The sequence below is a fragment of the Mustela nivalis genome, assembly GCF_964662115.1.
Source record: "Mustela nivalis genome assembly, chromosome: 9".
Lineage (NCBI taxonomy): Eukaryota > Metazoa > Chordata > Mammalia > Carnivora > Mustelidae > Mustela > Mustela nivalis.
In genome coordinates, this window is record NC_139028.1 from 13,226,336 (window position 1) to 13,250,722 (window position 24,387).

Consider the following 24,387-nt stretch of genomic DNA (forward strand, 5'->3'; position numbering starts at 1 on the left):
GATAAAGAGGGGCATTACAAGGCGCCTGGGTGGCTCAGTGGGTTAAAGCCTCTGCCTTCTGCTCAGCTCAGATCCCAGAGTCCTGGGATCAAGCCCCACATCGGGCTCCCTGCTCAGCAGGGAGCTGCTTCTATTCCTCTCTCTGCCTGTCTCTCTGCCTACTTGTGATCTCTGTCAAATAAATAAATAAAATCTTAAAAAAAAAATAAGGGCATTACATAATGATAAAGGGATCAATCCAACAAGATTATATAACTATAAATATCCATGTACCCAACACAGAAGCACCTAAATACATAAAGCAAATAGTAGACCAAAAGAGACAGTAATATTAGAGTACTTAAAAACCCAATTAAATCAAGAAATAGATCATCTAGACAGAAATATCAACAAAGAAACTGTGGCTTTAAGTAACACATTAGACCAAATGGATCTAACAGACGTGTACAGAACATTCCATCCAAACACAGCACAATACACATTCTTTTCAAGTGCATATGAAACGTTCTCGAAGATCACATTAGGCCACAAAACAAGTCTCAATAAATTTGAGAATATGAAATCATATCAAGCATCTTTTCTGACCACAGTGGAATGAAACTAGAAATCAATTACAAGAAAAAAATTGGAAAAAATACAAAGACATGGAGGCTAAACAACATGCTACTAAACAACCAACGGGTCAACAAAGAAATCAACAGGAAATAAAAAAAAATACATGGACACAAATGAAAATGAAATCACAATGGTCCAAAACCTTTGAGACAGAGCAAAAACAGTTCTAAGTGGGAAGTTTATTTTTTTAAATTATTTATTTGACAGAGATCACAAGTAGGCGGGGATGCAGGCAGAGAGAGAGAGAGGAGGAAGCAGGCTCCCTGCTGAGCAGAGAGCCTGAGACCCTGAGATCATGACCCAAGCTGAAGGCAGAGGCTTAACCCACTGAGCCACCCAGGTGCACCTAAGTGGGAAGTTTATACAGGCATAACACAAGAAACAAGAAAAATTCTCAAACAACCTAACCTTACACCTAAAGGAACTAAAGAAAAGAAGAATAAACTAAGCCCAAAGCTAGTAGAAGGAAAACAAGAAGATTAGAGTGAAAATAAATAAAATAGAGATTACAAGAACAAGAGAGGGGCACCTGGGTGGCTGAGCTGGTTAAGCATCCAACTCTTGGTTTCAGCTCTGCTCATGATCTCAGGGTCATGAGATCGAGCCCAGTGTTGGACCCCACGCTCAGCATGGAGTCTGCTAGAGATTCTTGCCCTCCCTCACTGCCCCATCCTTGTATGCACGTGTGCGTGCATGTACATGTGCGCGCACACACACACACACACACTCTTTCTCTCTCTCAAATAAATTTTTAAAATGTTTTAAAAAAATAAGTAAAAGAATAGAAAGGACCAATGAAATTAAGAGCTGGCTCTGTGAAAAGATAAACAAAATTATCAAATCTCAGTGAGAAGTCTAAAATGAAAAATGAAGGAGGAAAAATAATAACTGACACCACATCAAGAGAACATCATGGAAAATTATACACCAACAAACTGGACAACTAGGACAATCTAAAAGAAATGATTAAATTCTTAGAAACACAACGTTCTGATCTAAATTAGAAAGAAACAGAAAATCTGATCAAATCATTACCAGTAATTAAACTGAATCAGTAAACAAAAAATTCCCAACAAATAAAAGTCTTAAATTAGATGACTTCATAGGTGAATTCTACAAAACATTAAAGAAGGGTTAGTATTTATTCTTCTCAAATTACTCCAAAAAAAGAAAGAGAGGAAAACTTCCAAGTTCATTTTAGGAGGCCAGCATTACCTTGATCCCAGAACCAGACAAAGATGCTTCAAAAAAGAAAACTGTAGGCCAGTATTTCTGATGAATGTGTAAGCAAAAATCCTCATCTGAACATTAGCAAACTGAATCCAACAAAACAAAAGATTCATTCATCACAATCAAATAGGATTTGTTCTAGGGATACAAGGGTAGTTCAATATTCACAAAGCCATCAATGTGATACATTAACAAGAGAAAGGACAAAAACCACATTATCCCCTCAAAAGATACAGGTAAAGCATTTGGCAAAATACGACCTCTTTCATGATAAAACTCTCAATGACACAGGTATAGTGGGAATATACAGCTAACATCATACTTGATGGTGAAAAATGGAACTTTTCTTCCAGGCTCAGGAAAAAGACAAGTATGTCCACTCTCACCACCTGCCTTCAGCATAGCACTGGGAAGTCCTAGCTGTAGCAACCAGACAGGAAAAAGAAATAAAAGGCATCAAAACTGTAAGGAAGGGGCGCCTGGGTGGCTCAGTGGGTTAAGCCTCTGCCTTCAGCTCAGGTCATGGTCTCAGGGTCCTATATGAAGCTCTCTGCTCAGCAGGGAGCCTGCTTCCTCCCCTCTCTCTCTCTGCCTGTCTCTCTGCCTACTTGTGATCTCTGTCTGCCAAATAAATAAATAAAATCTTAAAAAAAAAAACTGTGAGGAAGAAGTTAAACTATCACTATTTGTAGAGGACATGATACTACATATAGAAAACCTGAAAGACTCCACCAAAAAGCTATTAGAATAACTCATAAATGAATTCAGTAAACTTACAGGATATAAAATTAACATACAGAAATGTGTTGTGTTTCGATGCACTAATAACAAAGAACCAGACTACCCAGAGCAATCAGCAGATTTAATGCAATCTCTATCAAAATACCAAACAGCATTTTCCCACAAAACTAGAACATGTAATCCTAAAATCTGTATGGAACCCGAAAGACCCCGAATAGCCAAAGGAATCCTGAAAAAGAACTAAGCTGGACATGTAACAATCCCAGACTCCAAAATATACTACAAAGGTGCAGAAACAGAACAGCACGGAAATGGCACAAAAACAAACACATAGGTCAATGGAACAGGACAGACAGCCCAGAAATAAACCCATGGCTATACGGACAATTAAATGACAAAGGAATAAGAATATACAACAGGGAAAAGACATTTACTGCGATAAATGGTGCTGGAGAAACTGGACGTCTATATACAAAAGAATGATATGACTGTGTTTCTACACCATACACAAAAATAAGCTCAAATGGATTATAGACCTTTATGTGAGACCTGAAACTATAATATTCCCAGAAGAAAACATAGGTAGTAATCTCTTAGACATCAGCGTTAGCAATGTATTTATGGATAGGTCTTCTCAGCCAAAGGAAACAAAATCAAGAATTAACTACTAGGGGGCGCCTGGGTGGCTCAGTGGGTTAGGCCGCTGCCTTCGGCTCGGGTCATGATCTCAGGGTCCTGGGATCGAGTCCCGCATCGGGCTTTCTGCTCGGCAGGGAGCCTGCTTCCTCCTCTCTCTCTGCCTGCCTCTCTGCCTACTTGTGATCTCTCTCTGTCAAATAAATAAATAAAATCTTTAAAAAAAAAAAAAAAGAATTAACTACTAGGATTACAGCAAAATAAAAAGCAAAGCAATGGAAACCATCAACAGAACAAAAAGGCAAATCTACTGGATGGAAGAATGTATTTACAAATGATATGATAAAGGATTAATACCCAAAATATATGAAGAACTTATACAACCCAACACCAAAAAAACCAAATAATCTGATTTTAAAATGGACACAAGACCTGAAAGACATTTTTCCAAAGACATACAGATGGCTAACAAACATATAAAATGATGTTCAACATTACTAATCATCAGGGAAATGTCAATCAAAACCACAAGATACCACCTTACACATATCAGAATGGCTAGGATCAAAAAGGTAAGAAATAATGTGTTGACAAGGATGTGGAGAAAAGGGAACTCTTGTGCATTCTTAGTGAGAGTTTCAACTGGTACAGACATTGTAGGAAACAGTATGACAGTTTCTCAAATAATTAAAAATAGAATCATCATATGATCCAGTAATTGCACTACTATTTACTCAAAACAAGAACATTAATTTGAAAAGATATATGCACCTCTATTTTTTAAAAGATTTTATTTATTTGAGGGAGAGAACATGCAAATGCGAGAGCACAAGCAGGGGGAGCAACAGAGGCAGGGGAAGAAGCAGAACCCCCACTGAGCAGGGAGCCTGATGTAGGGCTTGACCTCAGGACCCTGAGATAATGACCTGAGCTGAAGGCAGCTGCTTACCTGACTGAGCCAGCAGGTGCCTAAACCCCTGTGTTTATAGCAGCATTATCTATAATAACAAAATGTGATAAACAGACACATATTAATATTACTTGGGCATAAAAAAGACTGACTTTTGGGGCGCCTGGGTGGCTCAGTGGGTTAAAGCCTCTGCCTTCAGTTCAGGTCATGATCCCAGAGTCCTGGAATCAAGTCCCACATTGGTCTCTCTGCTCAGCAGGGAGCCTGCTTCCCTTCCTCTCTCTCTGCTTGCCTCTCTGCCTACTTGCGATCTGTCTGTCAAATAAATAGATTTTTTAAAAAAAAATCTTAAAAAAAAAAGACTAACTTTTCTGTCAACATAGAAGGATGTTGAGAGTATTATGCTAAGTGCAATAAATCAAAGACAAAAACTATATGATTTCATTTATATGAGGTATCTAAAAACTGTAAAGCAAACAAAAAAACAAAAGTTTAAATACAGAGAACAAACGGGTGGTGGCCCAAGGACAGGTGAATGGGGGGTTGGTTAAAATACATGAGGCGGGGAATGCCTGGGTGGCTCAGTGGGTTAAAGTCTCTGCCTTTGACTCAGGTCATGATCCCAGGGTCCTGTGATCAAGCCCCATGTCGGGCTCTCTGCTCCTCGGGGAGCCTGCTTCCTCCTCTCTCCCTCTCTGCCTGCCTCTCTGCCTACTTGTGATCTCTGTCTGTCAAATAAATAAATAAAATCTTTTAAACAAACAAACAAAAAATACATGAAGGGGATTAAGGGGTACAGACTTCCAGTTATTAAATAACTCAAGGAGATGGAAAGTACAGCATAGGAAATATAGTTAATGATCTCATAAAATAATATTGTATGGTGACTATAGTTATCATAGTGAGCATTGGGCATAGAATTGTCAAATAAGTATCTTGTGTTCCTGAAACGAATATAACACTGTATGTCAATTATATGTCAGTTATACATTTCTAATTTTAAAATACATTTATATTTTACATTTTATTTTATATAAATATTAAAAAAGAAAAAAAACAGGTTCTTAATAAATTATAGTTTGCCTTAGCTATCACCCTTCCAGGTATTTCCCAAGGGAAATGAAAATATATGTACCCACAAAGACTCACACATGAATGTTCAACGCAGCTTCCTTCATAATGATCCCAAACCGGAAACAACCAAATGTCCATCAATTGGTGAATCCCAAACTGTGGGATAGCCATATAACGGAATATTAGTCACTAAAAAAGGAATGAACTATGGATATAAGTGACAAGAAGGATGAATCTCAAAAGCATTATGCTAAATGAAAGAAGCGAACCAAAAAAAGACTACCGATGGAATCATTCGTTTATATGACGTTCTAGCAAAGGAAGAACTGTACTGATTCAAAGGAGATCAGTGGTTTCCAGGGGCTTAGGGGGAGGTGAGTGGACTGACTGCAGGGATGCACAATTTGGGGGTGATGGAAATGCTTTATGTCTTGAATGTTATATTTACATGAATGTATACATTTGTCTAAACTCCAACGGAACACTCAAAAAATTAGATCACAATAAATCTGATTTTTTTCTTAAATATAGAGTAGATCCTCTGAATGCTGGTTTTTGTTTTTGTTTTTGTTTCAGTACTCAAGGATCCAAGCCTCTATCTGTCAGTTGGATTATAGACAGATTTGTAAAGATACAGTGTGGAAAGTGGGATGATGAGTAGTAGGAAAGGTTGCTTCTGGGAACACAGAGTAATTTAGACTTGGAGGATGTGGGAGACCCAGCAGGTACCTCCACTCCTTTACTCCTCTCCTGTGGAAGCTGAAAGACAGATTTTGCTTTCTAGCTTCTTTAGCTAAGGGTGCCCCTGTGACCCAGTTTTATGTCAAGGATGCCTTAGGTGAAAAGGGCTGGGGTTTCCGGTAGGGATTTGGCTTTCCTGACAATAGGAGACCTTATCACATTGTCCCATTCCCTTTTTTTAAGTGGGAAAAGAGCTCTGCCTGACATGAATGCACAAATAAAGAATGCTTGAGGTAAAGAGGAAAATCAATCTGAAGATTTTTTTGCACCTAAATGTATTTATTTAAATGGGATTGTTAGAATACAAGGAGTAATTTCTACATTTTTCATGACCATTGGATTCAGTCTGATGTCCTACTTCTCTTTAGGCTTCCTTACTTAATTGAGCTATATAGATTCTGTGCCAAAAAAATGCAAGTCATCCCGGACAGAATAAACTCTCTCTTGACTATAACCAATAGAATCCGGGCTTGAAGGACTATAGCTCAGAAAAGCAGAGTACTTCATTTTTATATTCCATAAGTAGAATCAGGTGTTAGTCTAGTAGAATTTGACTTTTTATAAATATTTCCATCTAAATTATCTTCTGGTGTTCCCATTTTCTCCTCTGATATATCTGCATAGTCAAATCTTTTTTTCCATGGTTGCTCAAGTGTGTAACCTAAAGAGAAATGACAAACGTTTAGAAGGATGTCAGATATGACACGGTGTAGACTCATTCAATATGTCTCTATCTCCCAGACCAGGTCTCTTTCACAGTGTTTCTCACCACTCTTAGAGCAGATACCTCTGTATCTGACTTAGCCAGAAATGTCTCAAATTTCCCACTTCGTCTACTTACAACAACATCATTGTCCATCTCTACAAGAGGCTCTACAGGATCTGGGTGTGAGGTTCGATCTACTACTAAGTAGTAGTATAATTTGGGGCAGGTTACTTAACCTCATCTGTAAAATGGGAATAGCAATAGCACATACGTAGCTCAAAATTTCTACGAGAATTAAGTGTGAGGGTGCATGTAAAGAACACAACAGTTAGTTGGGCATCGGCTTGTGTTCCACAATTAACTAGTAGCCGATAATGAAGAGAAGCCTGTTCTCTCCCTAGAGCTAGAAGTTTCTTATTGTCTCTGGATTTGATTTCCTTGTGCTTCTTGGAGAAAGGGCACACAGTCTCCCCTCTTCTTCCATGCCAACTGCTTCAGTGTGTCACCTTCCACTGACCACACTGACAGGGCAAGTCCCCCCTACTTAAAATAATTTTCACTTGATTTTATGCTCCTTCCAATTGCCATGTTATAACTTTCCTTCTTTTCACCGTAAACTCTGTTAACTCAGTATTTATATTCTCTGCTTCAATTTCTTATTTGTCATTCCTCGATATTCTTTGATCCACCACTGAGAACCTCCAGGTGCTACAGGTTGGGGATTCATATCAAACAAATCCCTGTTGTCAAGTGAAGGTAGTTACCAAACACTGTTCTCTAGAAGGCCATGGACTGATTAAACCCCTCAAGTGGAAACCACAGAGCATTTCTGAGGACCAGGCAAGAAGCTGGTGCTGCAGGGTGTGGGGGAGGGGCAGAGCGGGACATGAGCAGGGTGGAAGGCGAGCCAGGGCCAGAAGGCCATGACAAAGTAACGACTGCATTCCAAGCACAGTGGGAAAGTATGAAACAGCAGAGGTGCTCATCGTTAGGAGTGAGGTTTCTAAAGCCAGCCTGCCTCTGTTCCAATCCTCACCCTCACAGGAACTGACTGTGTGCCCTGAGCAAGTAACTTCGTACCTTGCTTATCTGTAAAATGAACCTTGTCTCGTTGAGCTGTTATGAAAATTAAATGAGTTAATTTTATAAAGCACTTTAAGACAGCACTTCCACATAGTCACTGCTAAAGAAGAGTTGGCTAAATAAACGAGTTAACTGTACTGACTTAAATCTGTAAAAGATCACTATTGTGTGTGTGGGCCGTGCCCCGGGTGATTGTCAGTTTGGAGGCCGTTGGTTGGTGGCCGTGAGTTGGGAATATGTAGGTTAAGATGAATGACAAACTAACATTTACAGAGCACGTACGTGTGCCAGGCACTATTCTAACTCTTCACACGTGTTATCTCTTATTACATCACAACAACCGATGAGGTAGGTACTGCTGCTTTTCTCATTTTACAGATGAGGAAACTTGAGTCAGTAACTTCCCCAGTACCACACAGTCATCAAATGGCAGAACCAAAAATCAGAACCAGGCAGTCTGAATCACCATTCCACAAATGTAACCTACTGCCTCTCGCTGATAATCACAGGACAGAACCCATACACTCAGATTATACAATACCCACAATTAGGCTTGAGCTATGTTAGAATTCCTGATATTTCTAGGACATGAGAATATGCTTCCTCAATAGGCTATCACTTTCAGCTTCTCAGCACTGTGGACCACTGGCAGGACAAGTGGCACAGAACTTAAAAAATATTTCTAATGTTAAAAAAAATTTTTTTTTAAGTAGGCTCCATGCCCAACGTGGGGCTTAAACTCTTGACCTCGAGATCAAGAGTCACACACTCTAATAACTGAGCCAGGCAGGCACCCCTATTTCTAACATTTTGAGGTATTTGCTTTGCCAAGTGAAGTCTGCTCATTAAAAATAATTACCATAAGAGCAGCAACTTTTCAAAAGGAGGATTTATTTTTTTGAACCATTTTATCCAACATAAATAAAATGAAAATTTTCTTCTATTCCCAAATAATAAGCTTACATGTAAAGGTAAAAAGGACCTAGCAAATTCATCTCCATCTATATACTGTGCAACGTGCTGAGATGTAGGTGCTTAGAAATGTGTGTGTGTGTGTGGAATGTGTCATTCTGTTCACAAGAATTCCCCATAAAAGTATTGCTAAAAATCACCTACTTTTGAAGTTATCTGAAGAGTTGCTTGTAGCAATTTCCTTCCAGTTGGCAATATACCTAAGCACATTATATGGGCATTCATTAAATTAAATCGGTGTATTAGTAATAAATTGATCTCTTAGTACTTGTTATATTACTTCTAAAATTTCACTTTCTCTATGAAATATTGGATTGATAGTGACAAATGCACAGGTTCAAATGTTTAATTCTCATGACTGTTTCATCTCTATCTACCCCCCTGTATGTAAGACAACCCCTAAAACAAGGTGTTGGAGGAAGAATAAAAATGGTGCATCGACCCTCCACCATAGCCATGCCCTCTGATCTCCCTCCAGCACAATCTTCTCATTCTATCCTGTTCCATTCCTGCAACGTCCTGTCTCATACTAAGATCTCAGTTAACTTCTAAAAGTACCAAAAGAAAATTCTCTGGGAGGAAAAAAGTCAGGGGAAAAGAACAACAACAAAAAACTTTCTCCTTGGTTCTGGATTGTCAGACTTACGGTCTCTGTCATGTCAGCGGAAATCTAAAGTGTGTGCTTTATGATCTTAGTAGAGTAAGGGCGCTATCTTTGCCATGTCTGGTGAATATAAGAAATTACGTTAAAGTCAAGCACAATTTTGGGGCTGCCACCTCTCTTCCCTAAACAGAGAGATTGAATTAGGGAGACAAAGGCAGCCCAAGAAGACTTGACTCTATTTATTCTTCAACAATATTGTTCTCAGATGATACTGCTGCAACCAGAAGATGTCCATGATGGTCTCCAGTGGAGTGTCCATCTGTCACACAAGGGGCTAGCACACAACGTTTCTGGGAAGAAATTGATTTGTATCACTGAACATCAATATTCAACACATTTATGTCATTCTAATGGTCTGACTATTGAAGACATAGATAGGGAAGGATAAGGCACAATGAGCTACAGAGATGAGGTAGAGCTTTAAAGAGGCAGGTGTCCTGTGACTTAACCTATTTCATCCCTTTTCCCAAGCCTCTGAAATCAGGTAAGGAGTTGGTTGCACCCAAAAAATCAAGTACGGAGGAGGTTCCAACAGTTGCTGACAAGGGACCTGGCAGAGAAAAAAATGAGAATTCTGAATTATGTAATTCAGAAAAACGCTGTGATTTTTTCAAGAATTTATGTATTACTTTTGAATTGTTTTTATACTTTTGTTGACTATGTGTTTGTCTGTTTTGTTATAGGAAAGTATATACTATCCAACAGTAGTTAATTGTAACAAAGCATTGTGTCTAAGTTGGCTCCTTCTTGTCACCACTACCTATTGCTGCTCCAAGAACTTTGTTGTATGATCTTCACCAGGATGCCGCTGAGTCACTGCCACATGAAAAGATGCAGGAAAACAGCAGGCAGTGTAACCCCTCCAGGATCTTTTAGCAGACAATTCAATCTGGCTTCATTTTAAATTTAGGCGAATTCTGTCTTCAGTGGTCACTCTCCTCAGAGGAGAACTATGATGTGTTGGATGTCCATTATCCTGCTTCCTTGGATTTATATACCAGAAAGTTCTCATTCCACTTTCAAGAAACCAAGATAAAGAGCCTCCAAACAATTGTTTGCTAAGACCTGACAGTCTGGGGCACGAACATATACTGTATTTAAGGCTGATCACTAACCCTGCTCTACCTGAGATTAGGACGTGTATTTAGTTGCATAAGATTTTTCTCTCGTCATGTACATACCAGCTATAACCAAGAAAAAAATCAAAGTTTTACAAACAGAATCAATAATCTAATGAGAGTATTACCATGCTGATCGGTCCTTCTCACTGAGATACTTTTGGAAATTTTTACAGAATAAAGTGTATGTGGAATCTATAGTGAACCCCTCAAAAGTATAAATTTAACACCTTAATGGCCCAGGAAAAGTCCCTGACCAGAGAAGCCAAAAACCATGTCTTAGATATCAAAGGAGCAGCTTCAGATATAAAACTACCCATAATACACAAAGGCAAAGAGCTCTCACCAACAGGATGCCCAGAATATCAGAAGACTAAGATAACCCAGCAGCTGACCACTGAACAAGTTATGTCAAAATTCACTTGCAGTTTGAAAAATATGAAGACTCCGGAAGAGGAACAACCATCTTGATAGAGAATATAACCCTGAAACCCACCAGGATAAATGCCGGCAAGCAGGCAGAGTAGCCATCATGTGGGTGATTTAATCATGACAACACAAGGACTGTTTTACATGCGAAGTGCCTATAGCGACGTATCTCTGGATACTACAGAAGGGCAACAGTACTCCTCAGTAACCTTGAGTCCTAGAATTAAGTTGACTCTATTTATTCTTCAACAATATTGTTTTCAGATGATACTGCTGCAACCAGAAGATGTCCATGATGGTCTCCAGTGGAGTGTCCATCTGTCACACAAGGGGCTAGCACACAACGTTTCTGGGAAGAAATTGATTTGTATCACTGAACATCAATATTCAACACATTTATGTCATTCTAATGGTCTGACTATTGAAATGTGTCCACTGATTTCCACTGTCAATTTTATTGAAGGGAAAAATGTCAGACGCTGAACTTCTTAACAAACAAGGTGTTATCAAGACAACTACAAATATCTAGATGACTATGAAGGTCTAACAGAGAGTACACTGTGGAGACCATAAAAACACTGTGAAAATGGTGCTTATACCTAACTCCTGCCATTAGTAGGGGAAGGTGTTTGCAAGTTTGGTCTTCCCTGAGATAATCAGTAGCCTGAGTTCGGTAATGTTACTGAATTATTCCAAATAATCATGCCGGATTCCTTTGAAAACTTGTTGTCCAGGATTCCACAGAAAAAGTTAGAACAGATGAATACCACTAAAGAAAACAAACCACAAAGGGAGAAAGCAAGAGAAAAAGAACAGAAAAGAACTACAAAAACAACCAGGAAAAAATTAGCAAAATGGCAATAAATGCACAGCTATCAATAATTACTTCAAATGTAAATCAGCTAATACTCCAATCAAAAGATAGAGGGTGACAGAATGGATAAAAAAACAAGAACCATCTATATTCTGTTTAAAAGAGATCACTTCAAAATAAAGACACATATAGCCTGCTGGTGAAGGCATGGAGTAATGCAAATGGAAGTCGAGAAAAAGCCAGAGTAGTAATATTTATATCAAACAAAACAGGCTTTAAAACAAAGACAGTAGCCAGAGACAAATAATGGCATTACATAATGATGAAGGGATCAATCCTTCAGGAGGATATAACAATCGCAAATATCTCTGCACACAACAAAGAAGCATCTGGCAAATGTTAACAGATATTAAGGGAGAAACAGACACTTATACAATTATACTAGGGGATTTTAACTCTGCATCTGTGTCAATGGACAGATTACCCAGATAGAAAATCAATAAGAAAACAGTGGCTTTGAACATCATATTAGATCAGATGAATCTAACAGATTTATACAGAAAATTCCATCCAAACACAGCAGAACACATATTTGAGTGTAGATGGAATATTCTCTAAGACAGATCACATTAGGCCAAAAAACCAGGCCAGAAAATAAATCTCAATAAATTTAAGACTGAAATCATATCAAGCATCTTTTCTGACCACATCAGTATGCAACTAGAAATCAATTACCAAAACCCCCACCAAAACAACAACAAAAAAATTCACAAACACATGGAGGCTAAACAATACGCTACTTAATAACCAATGGGTCCACAAAGAAATCAAAGAAGAAATAAAAAAATATGGAGATGGGGTGTGGGTGGTTCAGCCAATAAGCGTTTGCCTTTGGCTCAGGTCCTGATCCCAGGGTCCTGGGATGGAGCCCACATCAGCCTCCCTGCTCAAGCAGGAGGCCTGTTTCTCCCTCTCACTCACCCTGCTTGTGTTCCTTCTCTCACTATCTCTCTTTCTATCAAATAAATAAATAAAATCTTTAAAAAAATACATAGAGATAAATAAAAATGATTCCACAACAGTCCAGAATCAATGCGATGCAAAAGCAGTTCTAAGAGGGAAAGTTTGTAATGATACGTACCAAACTCAAGAAACAAGAAAAATCTTAAATAACCCAAACTTACACCTAAGGAACTTAAAAAAAAAAAAAATTAGTCTGAAGCTAGTAGAAGGGAAAAAATAAGGATAAGAGAGGAAATAAATTACATAGAGACTAAAAGAACAATAGAAAGGCTCCATAAAACCAAGAGGTGGCTTTTTGAAAAAAAATCAATAAAATTGATAAATCTTTAGCCAGTCTCATAAAAAAAAAAGAATAAAATTAGAAACAAAATTGGAGAAATTACAACTGACACCAAAGAAATACAAAAGATTATATACCAACAAATTGGACACCTGAGAAGAAATGAATAAATTCCTAGAAACACATGAGCTTCTAAAACTGACGAAGAAATACAAAAAATTGAACAGGTCAATCACTCTTAATGAAACTGAATCAGTATTCAAAAAAACCCCAACAAAAATCCAGGATCAGGGGCAGCTGGGTGGCTCAGTGGGTTAAAGCCTCTGCCTTTGGCTTGGGTCATGATCCCAAGGGTCCTGGGATTAGCCCACAGTAGGCTCTCTGCTCAGCAGGGAGCCTGCTTACCCTCTTCTCTCTCTGCCTGCCTCTCTGCCTACTTGTGATCTCTCTCAAATAAATAAATAAAATCTTTAAAAAAAAAAATCCATGATCAGATGGCTTCACAAATGAATTCTACCAAACATTTAAACTACAAGATATCTAGAAATAAACGTAACCAAAGAAGTAAAGGATCTGTACTCTGAAAACTATAGTACACCTGTGAGAGAAATTGAGGAAGACACAAAGAAATGGAAAAACATTCCATGCTCATGTATTGGAAGAACAAATATTGCTAAAATGTCTATGTTACCCAAAGCAATCAACACGCTCAATGCAATTGAATTAAAATATTAAAATACCATCAACATTTTTCATAGAGCTGGACAAACAATTCTAAAATTTGTATGGAACCAGAGAAGACCCTGAATAGTCAAAGGAATGTTGAAAAAGAAAACCAAAACTGGGGCATACCAATTCCAGATGTCAAGCTGTATACAAAGCTCTCATCATCATGATAATATAGTGAGGCAACAAAAACAGAACATCGATCACTGAAACAGAACAGAGAACCCAAAAATCGACCCTCAACTCTATGGTCAACTAATCTTCAAAAAGGCAGGAAAGAACATCCAGTGAAGAAAAGACATTCTCTTTAACAAATGGTATTGGGAAAATTGGACAGCCACATGCAGAAGGGTGAAACTGGACCACTTTCTTATACCATACCAAAATAGCTCAAAATGGATGAAATACCTAAATGTGAGACAGGAATCCATTAAAAGTGTAGAGGAGAACACAGACAGCAACCTCTTTGACCTTGGCCACAGCAACTTCTTGCTAGACATGTCTCCAAAGATAAGCAAAAGCAAAAATGCTATTGGAACTTCAAGATAAAAAGCTTTGCACAGCAAAGGTTAACAGTCAACAAAACTAAAAGGCAACCTATGGAAGATATTTGCAAATGGTGGAACAGATAAAGGGCTAGTATCCAAGATCTATAAAGAGCTTATCAAACTCCACACCCCAAAAAAACAACAGTCCAGTCAAGAAATGGGAAGATGACATGAACAGACATTTCTCCAAAGAAGACATCCAAATGGCCAGGAGACACATGAAGAAATGCTCCACATCACTCCTCCTCAAGGAACTACAAAAATAAAAACTACAATGAGATACCATCGCACACCAGTCAAAATGGCTAACAACTCAGGAAACAACAGATGTTGGCAAGGATGCAGAGAAAGAGGAAGGAACCCTCTTATACTCTTGGTAATAAAGTAAACTGGTATAGTCACTCTGTAAAACAACATGGAGGTTTCTCATAAAGTTACAAATAGAGCTACCCTGTGACCTAGCAATTGCACTATTGCACTACTAGGTATTTATCCAAAGGATACAACCATAGTGATTTGAAGGGACACATGAACCCCAATGTTTATAGCAGCAAAGTCCACAGTAGCCAAAATACGGAAAGAGCCCAGATGACCATTGACATATGAATGGATAACAAAAATATAGTGTGTGTGTGTCCATACACACACACACACACACACACACACACACACACAGGAATATTACTCAGCTATGGAAAAGAACAAAAATTGCCATTTGCAATGACATGGATAGAACTAGAAGGTATTATTCTAAGCAAAGTCAGTCAGAGAAAGACAAATACCATATGATTTTACTCATATGTGGAATTTAAGAAAACAGATGAACACATGGGGAAGGGAAAGAAAAATAAAATAAGATGAAAACAGAGAGGGACACAAACCATAAGAGACTCTTAACAAATTGAGGACTGAAACAAACTGGAACGAACTGAGGGTTGCTGGAGGGGAGGTGGGTGGGGGGATGGTTTTGTTTTTTTTTTTAAGATTTTATTTATTTATTTGACAGACAGAGATCACAAGTAGGCAGAGAGGCAGGCAGAGAGAGAGAGAGGAGGAAACAGGCTCTCCACGGAGCAGACAGCCCTATGCAGGGCTCGATCCCAGGAACCTGGGATCATGACCTGAGCCAAAGGCAGAGGCTTTAACCCACTGAGCCACCCAGGCGCCCTGGGGGATGGGGTATTAATTAAGGAGGTCACTTGAAGTAATGAGTACTGGGTGTTATATGCAACTGTTGAATCACTAAACTGTACCTCTGAAACTAACAATGCAGTGTGTGTTAATTAAATTGAATTTAAATTGAAACATTTAAAAAGTAAAGAAAGAAGACTTAATACTGATTCTTCTCAAACTGTTCCAAAAAACAGAAGAGAAGGGAAAGCTTCCAAATTCATTCCATTAGGTCAGCATTACACCGATGCCAAAACCAGTCAAACACCACAGAAAAACAAAACAAAACAAAACTATGTGCCAATTTATCTGATGACACAGGTGCAAAAATCCTCAACAAAATATTAACACACTGAAGGCAATAATATTAAGAGGATCATTCACCACAATCGAGTGGAATTTAGTCCAGGGATGCAAGGGTGACTCAATATTTGCAAAACAATCAATGTGATACATCATGTTAACACTAAGAAGGAGGAAAACCATATGATCCTCTCAATAGATGGTAAAAATGCATTTGACAAAATACAATGTTGTTCATGATAAAAACTCTAAACAAAGTAGGTTTAGAGGGAACACACCTCAATATAATAAAGCCTATATATGAAAAACACATAGCTAACAATGGTGAAAACTGAGCTTTTCTTATAAAATCAGGAACAAAGTAATAATGTTCACTCTTACCACTTTTATTCAACACAGTACTGGAAGTCCTAGCCACAGCAATCGGACAAGAAATAAAAAGCATCTAAATTGGTAAGGAAAAAAGTAAAACTGTCATTATTTGCATTTGACATGATACTACATATAGAAAACCTGAAAGACTCCACCAAAAAGCTATCAGAACTTGTAAGTGAGGTGCCTGGGTGGCTTAATCAGTTAGGCATCTGACTCTTTTTTTTTTTTTTTTTTAAGATTTATCTAAGATTTATCCTGTGCAAGCAAGCACACACAGGAGCATGAGCACGAGCACGCGTGTAGGGAAAGGGACAGAAAATGGTGCTTATACCTAACTTCTGCCATTAGTAGGGGAAGGTGTTTGCAAGTTTGGTCTTCCCTGAGATAATCAGTAGCCTGAGTTCAGTAATGTTACTGAAATATTCCATATAATCATGCTGGATTCCTTTGAAAACTTGTTGTCCAGGATTCCACAGAAAAAGTTAGAACAGATGAATACCACTAAAGAAAACAAACCACAAAGGGAGAAAGCAAGAGAAAAAGAACAGAAAAGAACTACAAAAACAACTAGGAAAAAATTAGCTCCCTGCAGGGAGCCAGACATAGGGCTCAATCTCAGGACCCCAGGATCATGACCTGAACTGAATGCAAACGTTTAACCAACTGGGCCACCCGGGGGCCCCTCAGCATCTGACTCATGATCTCAGGGGTCATGAGCTTGAGCTTCATGTTGGGCTCCATACTCAGGAGCCTAGAAAAAAGGGGAAAAAAAGAATCTGTACTCGAGGAACTACAGAACACTCATGAATGAAATTGAAGACGACACAAAAAGATGGAAGACCATTCCATGCTCTTGAATCGGTAGAATAAACATTGTTAAAATGTCTATACTGCCTAGAGCAATCTATACTTTTAATGCCACTCCGATCAAAATTCCACTGGTATTTTTCAAAGAGCTTGTGCAAATAATCCTAAAATTTGTATGGAATCAGAAGAGACCCCGAATTGCTAAGGAAATGTTGAAAAAGAAAAACAAAACTGATGGCACCATATTAGCTGATTTCAAGCTTTACTACAAAGCTGTGATCACCAAGACAGAATGGTATTGGCATAAAAAAAGACACATAGACCAGTGGAACAGAGTAGAGAACCCAGATATGGACCTTCAACTCTATGGTCAAATAATCTTCGACAAAGCAGGAAAAAATATACAGTGGGAAAAAGACAGTCTCTTCAATAAATGGTGCTGGGAAAATTGGACAGGTATAGGTAGAAGAATGAAACTCGACCATTCTCTTACACCATACACAAAGATAAACTCGAAATGGATAAAAGACCTCAACATGAGACAGGAATCCATCAGAATCCTAGAGGAGAACATAGACAGTAACCTCTTCGATATCAGCCACAGCAACTTCTTTCAAGATATGTCTCCAAAGGCAAAGGAAACAAAAGGAAAAATGAACTTTGGGGACTTCATCAAGATCAAAAGCTTCTGCACAGCAAAAGAAACAGTCAACAAAACAAAGAGGCAACCCATGGAATGGGAGAAGATATTTGCAAATGACAGTACAGACAAAAAGCTGATATCCAGGATCTATAAAGAACTTCTCAAACTCAACACACACAAAACAGATAATCATATCAAAAAATGGGCAGAAGACATGAACAGACACTTCTCCAATGAAGACATACAAATGGCTAACAGACACATAAAAAAATATTCATCATCACTAGCCATCAGGGAGATTCAAATTAAAACCACATTGAAATACCACCTTAGACCAGTTAGAATGGCCAAAATCAGAAAGACAGGAAACAACGTGTGTTGGAGAGGATGTGGAGAAAGGGGAACCCTCTTACACTGTTGGTGGGAATGCAAGTTGGTACAGCCACTTTGAAGAACAGTGTGGAGATTCCTTAAGTAGTGCAATTGCACTACTGGGTATTTACCCCAAAGGTACAGATGTAGTGAAAAGAAGGGCAATCTGTACCCCAATGTTTATAGCAGCAATGGCCACAGTCACCAAACTGTGGAAAGAACCAAGATGCCCTTCAGTGGACGAATGGATAAGGAAGATGTGGTCCATATACACTATGGAGTATTATGCCTCCATCAGAAAGGAGTATTGGTTGATACTTTTGTATCAACATGGACGGGACTAGAAGAGATTATACTGATTATACTGAGTGAAATAAATCAAGCAGAGAGAGTCGATTATCATATGGTTTCACTTATTTGTGGGGCATAAGGAATAACACGGAGGACATGGGGAGATGGAGAGGAGAAGGGAGTTGAGGGAAACTGGAAGGGGAGGTTAACCATGAGAGACTATGGACTCTGAAAAACAACCTGAGGGTCTTGAAGAGGGTGGGGGTGGGAGGTAGGGGGAGCCAGGTGGTGGGTATTATGGAGGGCACATATGGCATGGAGCACTGGGTGTGGTGCATAAACAATGAATTCTGTAATGCTGAAAAGAAATTAATAAAAAAAATTCATAAATGAACTTAGTAGAATTGCAATATTCCAATATTAATATACAGAGATCTATCACATTTCTACACACTGATGACAAAGTAGCAGAAAGAGAAATTAAGAAAACAATCCCATGTTCAATTGCACCCAAAAGAGTAAAATATCTAGGTATAAACCTAATAAATGAGGTGAAAAACCCATACTCTGGCAACTGTAAGATACTGATCAAAGAAATTGAACACAACAAAAATGGAAAGATATACCACATTTGCACATTGGTTTTTATAAGATTTTTTTTAAAGATTTATTTACTTATTTATTTCACACAGAGAGAGATCACAAGTAGGCAGAGAAGCAGGCAGAGAAAGAGGGAGAAGCAGGCAGGAAAGAGGGAGAAGCAGGCTCCCTGCTGAGCACAGAGCCCAATGCAGGGTTCGATCCCAGGACCCTGAGACCATAACCTGAGATGAAGGCAGAGGGTTAACCCTCTGAGCCACCCAGGTGCCCCATTGGTTTTTAAATGTTAAAGTGTTCGCACTACCCAAAGCAATCTATAGATATAACATAATCCCTATTGAAATACCAAAAGCATTTTTCACAGAACTAGAACAAACAATCATAAAATTAGAATGGAACCACAAAAGACCCCAAATAGCCAAAGCAATCTCAAGAAAGAAGAATAAAAGCTGGAGGTATCATAATCCTAGAATTCAAAATACACTACGAAGTTATAGTAATTAAAACAGTATGGCACTGGCATGAAAACAGACACATAGGTCAATGGAATGGAGTACAGAGCCAGAAATAAACCCATACATATATGGCTAATTAATCTAGAACAAAGGAGGCAAGAATATATAATAAAGATATTTTCTTCAATAAATGGAGTTGGGAAAACTTGACAGCCACATGCAAAAGAATGAAACTGAACCACTTCTTCAAACCACACACAAAAATAAACTCAAAATGATTATAGACCTAAATGTGAGACCTAAAACTAGAAATATCCTAGAACGAAAATGTATGCAGTAATTTCTTGATAGTGGTCTTGGCAACATTTTTCTAGCTATGTCTCCTCAGGCAAAGAAAACAATACCAAAAATAAATTACTGGGACTATACCAAATAAAAAGCTTTTACATAGCAAAGTAAACTATGAACAAAATGAAAAGGCAACCTACTAAATGGGAGATATTTACAGATAAAATATCCAATGAGGGGTTAATATCCAAAATATATAAAGAACTTATACAACTCAACTCACGCACACACACACACACACACACACACATCCAGTTAAAAATGGGTGGGAGATATGAATGCACATTTCTCTTAAGAAGACATGCAGATGGGCAACAGACACATGAAAAGATGCTCAACTTCACTCATCAGGGAAATGCAAATGAAAACCACAATGAGATATCACCTTATACCTATCAGAATAACTAAAATCAACAAGAGAAGAAATAGTTAAGTGTTGGTGAGGATATGGAGAAAAGGAGACCCTCCTGCACTATTGATGGGAATGAAAACTGGTACAGCTACTGTGGAAACAGTACAGAAAATTAAAAACTTAAATATCATATGATCCAGTAATTCCACTACTGGGTATTTACCAAAATAAACAAATATACTAATCTGAAAAGATATGTATGTTTATTGCAACATTATTTACAGTAGCCATGATATGGAAGCAACCCAAGTTGCTTCAAGTTGTCTATCAAGTGATGAATGGATAAAGAAGATGTGGTAGACACACACACACACACACACACACACACACACACAGTGGAATATTACTTGGCCATAAAAAACGAACTCTTGACATTAGTGGAAATATGGATGGAGATAGAGGGTATAATGCTAGGTGAAATAAGTCAGACAGAGAAAGACAAATACCAAAGAATTTCACTTTGTGTGGAATCTAAGAACTAGATTTTGTTTCTAAAAAACAAATGAACAAAAAAACCCAGACTCTAAATATAGAGCACAGATGTTTGTCAAAGGGAGATGGGTGGCAGAATGGGTAAAACAGATAAAGGGGATTAAAAGATACAAGTCACAGTGATGAGAAGTACAGCACTGGGAATACAGTCGGTAATACACATAGTAAAGTTGTGTGGTGACAGATGGTGACTGTATTTATTATGGTGAACACTGAGCTATACACAGAACTGTTGAATCACTATCTATAGACCTACAACTCATATAACATTGTATGTTAATTATACTTCAATTAAAAAAATACCCAAGTCCACTTTTTTTCTTTTATATCATCTTTTTTATATTCTTCCCTCATATCTTCTTTTTTCTAGACAAACAATACCCTTTCTTTTTTTCTTTTTTTTAAGACTACGTTTGTGGGGGCGCCTGGGTGGCTCAGTGGGTTAAGCCGCTGCCTTCGGCTCAGGTCATGATCTCAGGGTCCTGGGATCGAGTCCCGCATCGGGCTCTCTGCTCAGCAGGGAGCCTGCTTCCTTCTCTCTCTCTCTCTCTGCCTGCCTCTCAGTGTACTTGTAATTTCTCTGTCAAATAAATAAATAAAATCTAAAAAAAAAAAAAAAAAAAAAGACTACGTTTGTGGGCCCAAGATTTGAAGCAGAGGTGGGAACATCAGAAACACACACGGGGCCTGCCTTTGCTCCCCAGGAAAAGCAGAAAGCATTTACTCATCAAAGTTCAGGGCATTTGTCCAGTTCAGCACTTCATCCACTTCCCATTCCATCACTGAATCTAGTCCACCGCTTTCGACAGCTCTCATGAGCCCCTTGGTTGCTGTGTGAATTAAATCTAGAGTTCTACGATTTGTTGACTTAGCCTCTAGGTTTCCTGCATAGTACCTAAACGGGGAAAGGAAGGGAGAAATCGATTTTGTGAAACCGGTCATTACTAGTAGATGCAGTTAATAGATATATTGTTGCTGTGAAGCCATTTACATATTAAACCACGTTTTCACCCGATTTAACTTAAATACATCCAAACCAATTCTATGTGATGAGATGTTTTGGGGGGAAAAAAGAAAAAGGAAAGGGAAAGAAAGCAACTGAATCAACCATGTTACCCATAAAGCCTCATTTCAAAACCACCCCTCAGTACACTGCACTGCTATGATAACAATGAAAATACAACTAAATCACTGAATCACAAAATTAGAGTCAAAGGATCCTGGAGATCAGATGAGTAGCCCTCTCGTCTTTCAGGAGAGAGATTAAGTCCTGGAAGACAAGGTCATGTGGCTAAGGGCTGGGAATGGCTGGGAAAGTGGAGGGGAACAGGAAAGAGAGGGAGAGTCAAAGGGAGGAGAGATGATAACACCCTCTTTTGTGTCAGGTACTTTTCATACATTATCTTGTTTAATTCTAAAAAGACGCAGCCCTCCGTGACAGCTGTTTTTACTCCCATTTTATGGGTGAGCAAATGGGGAGGTGAAGAAGTTAAGACATTGATCAGGATCATGTAAGCAGTAAACAGATGTCAGAGCCCGTATTCGAATGGGACTCCAAGCTGAGACTTCTTCGGTGGCACTGTTCTGTCTCATGTCCTGTCTCATGCATCAGTGCGTGCATCTACCGCACGTGAGCTGAGTGAGTAGAGACAAGTCAGCAGTCTTTACCAAGAATATTGGAAAATAGCATTTTTCCTTTGGTTTTTCGTTTTAGGATCTATATTGGCATTCCGTTTTTAAAGTTAACCTATGCTGAAACTGTTTTCATTTATTAAATCAACACAGAGCAGGAAGCGGCACAGTGGTCATGTAGGGCTAGGTAGGGCTCTGATATCCAGCCATCTGGCCTTGAGTCTTGCTTCTGTGATTTATTTACTAGCTCTATGACCTTTCCAAATAACCTAGTCTTCTTGGGCTTCAGATTACCTTAAAATGGTAATCATCATATCCTCTTCTCAGCATTCCAGAAGGATTTTGAAGTGTGAATCTTTATAAAGCATTCCAAACTATGACTGGCACATTGGAAACATTCAATAAAAGAAGGCTTACAAATTCCTGGATGGTAAGGGGTCTGACAGTAACAAGGTACGTCTTTGCCTTCATGAAGTTTCTAACTTTTTCAAATAGTTAATGATCCATGAGAGCTACTCTCATAGAAGGAGAAACATGCCTCTTAGTTTATATTAGCTAGCAAGAGCACAAATTTTAAGAAAGTATGATTTCACAATTTTTCTATAGTTCTTCAATCACTTCCTCATGTAATAAATATTTATCGACTGTCCACCATTTGCAAAGCATTGTGTGCAGAGGTGGGATTCCTCCGTGGAACTTCAATCCTCTACTCTATATTTCCCGAACATAATAGGCAATCAAAAATATATACACTAAATGAATGAATGATGGTACCCAATGGCCCAGGTTTATTAACAAATGCTGATGCCACAACAAAAAGGTACTTAAAAATCAGAAACTTCTGGAAGGCAGAGGTGAACACATTTTTTATGAGTTCTTTCCTGTTTTACATTCCCAAATATACACTTGTGATTAGATTCAGACACCTGGATGATATTTCTTTTTTCTTTGGCAACAGTGATTTAAAAGTTCAGTTATCTATTTTTGCTCTCATCAAGGATATACAGGAAAAGGATGAATTTTAAAGAGAATTATAATACTTATTCCAAGAATTTAATTCTGTTTTAAACTTTTTAAATATTAGTCACTATTTATAGTTAAGGGGGCTAGAACAGTAATCAAACAATGATAGGCTAGCAAGTAGGACAGAACTTCAAATATAATAGTAACCAGAAATACAGATCACTTTATAATCATAACTTGTTTTATAAAAAATGGTATTTAAAACAAAAACAATATAAAATTTGGCTTTAGAGGTAATGTTCCAATATATCCATTTTAAAATGATCTCTTATTCTAAGATAGAAAATTTAAAGAGAAAAAAATTATGAAAATGTCTTTCTGAATATACCACCAGGGAGAGAAGTTAAAATGCAAAAGACCTACTAAGAATCAAAGTTTAAACTGGAAAAGAAGTCAAGAAGAGCTAAGATCTGTAGGACACAGGAAGGGAATATAAAAAATACACTTTTTTTTTTTAATTAAGAGAGATTAAAAAATACAAAGATTTTGTTTGTTTTGTTCACTGCTGATTCTCAGCAAAGGTCGGTAGAGGATGCCATCAGTGAACAAAGCATACCAAGTAACGTTTCTCCTTCACCCCCTGCAACCTTACATAAAGGAAACATTACAACCACATCCAGCCATAAGGACTGAATGACTGACTTGCTCACTCACTCAATTTATTCAACAAAAAACACGTATTCATTAAGCATCTACTATGTCTACAGCCCTGTGCTGACAAATAGATCAGAGTGCCTGTTCTTCAGGAGCTCAAAGTACAGTGGAAGCAGCAGACCAATATGAGGAGATCTGCAAAAGTGTGACAACTTAGTATTTATAGATCTGTGAAGGCACCTCCAAAAAAAGTGCCAGTGCCTAGCTAAGTCAGGGCAGGCTTCAGAAAGAGATGTTTGAGCCACGTATCAAAAGGTGAAAGCTGGGGCGCCTGGGTGGCTCAGTGGGCTAAAGCCTCTGCCTTCAGCTCAGGTCATGATCTCAGGGTCCTGGGATCGAGCCCCGCATGGAACCCCGCATTGGGCTCTCCGCTCAGCAGGGAGCCTGCTTCCCTTCCTCTCTCTCTCTGCCTGCCTCTCTGCCTACTTGTGATCTCTGTCAAATAAATAAAATATTTAAAAAGAAAAAAAATGGTGAAAGCCTTGTTGCCATGGAATTGA

At 38.4% G+C, this 24,387-nt stretch overlaps 1 protein-coding gene across 3 annotated transcripts in view; it reads right to left on the bottom strand.

Moving 5' to 3' along the window:
• Window positions 1-6,205: 6,205 nt before the first annotated feature.
• LOC309840781 (protein MFI) overlaps window positions 6,206-24,387 on the bottom strand; it is a 63,157-nt gene continuing 44,975 nt past the window's right edge. For all 3 annotated transcript variants that reach the window (XM_082683236.1, XM_082683235.1, XM_082683234.1), the window contains 3 exons: window positions 21,303-21,473; window positions 8,853-8,908; window positions 6,206-6,608 (listed from right to left, as the gene is read on the bottom strand). In XM_082683236.1, coding sequence (XP_082539362.1) covers window positions 6,457-6,608; window positions 8,853-8,908; window positions 21,303-21,473 — 379 coding nt within the window. In that variant the 3' untranslated portion in view covers window positions 6,206-6,456. The remainder of the gene's footprint in view (window positions 6,609-8,852; window positions 8,909-21,302; window positions 21,474-24,387) is intronic.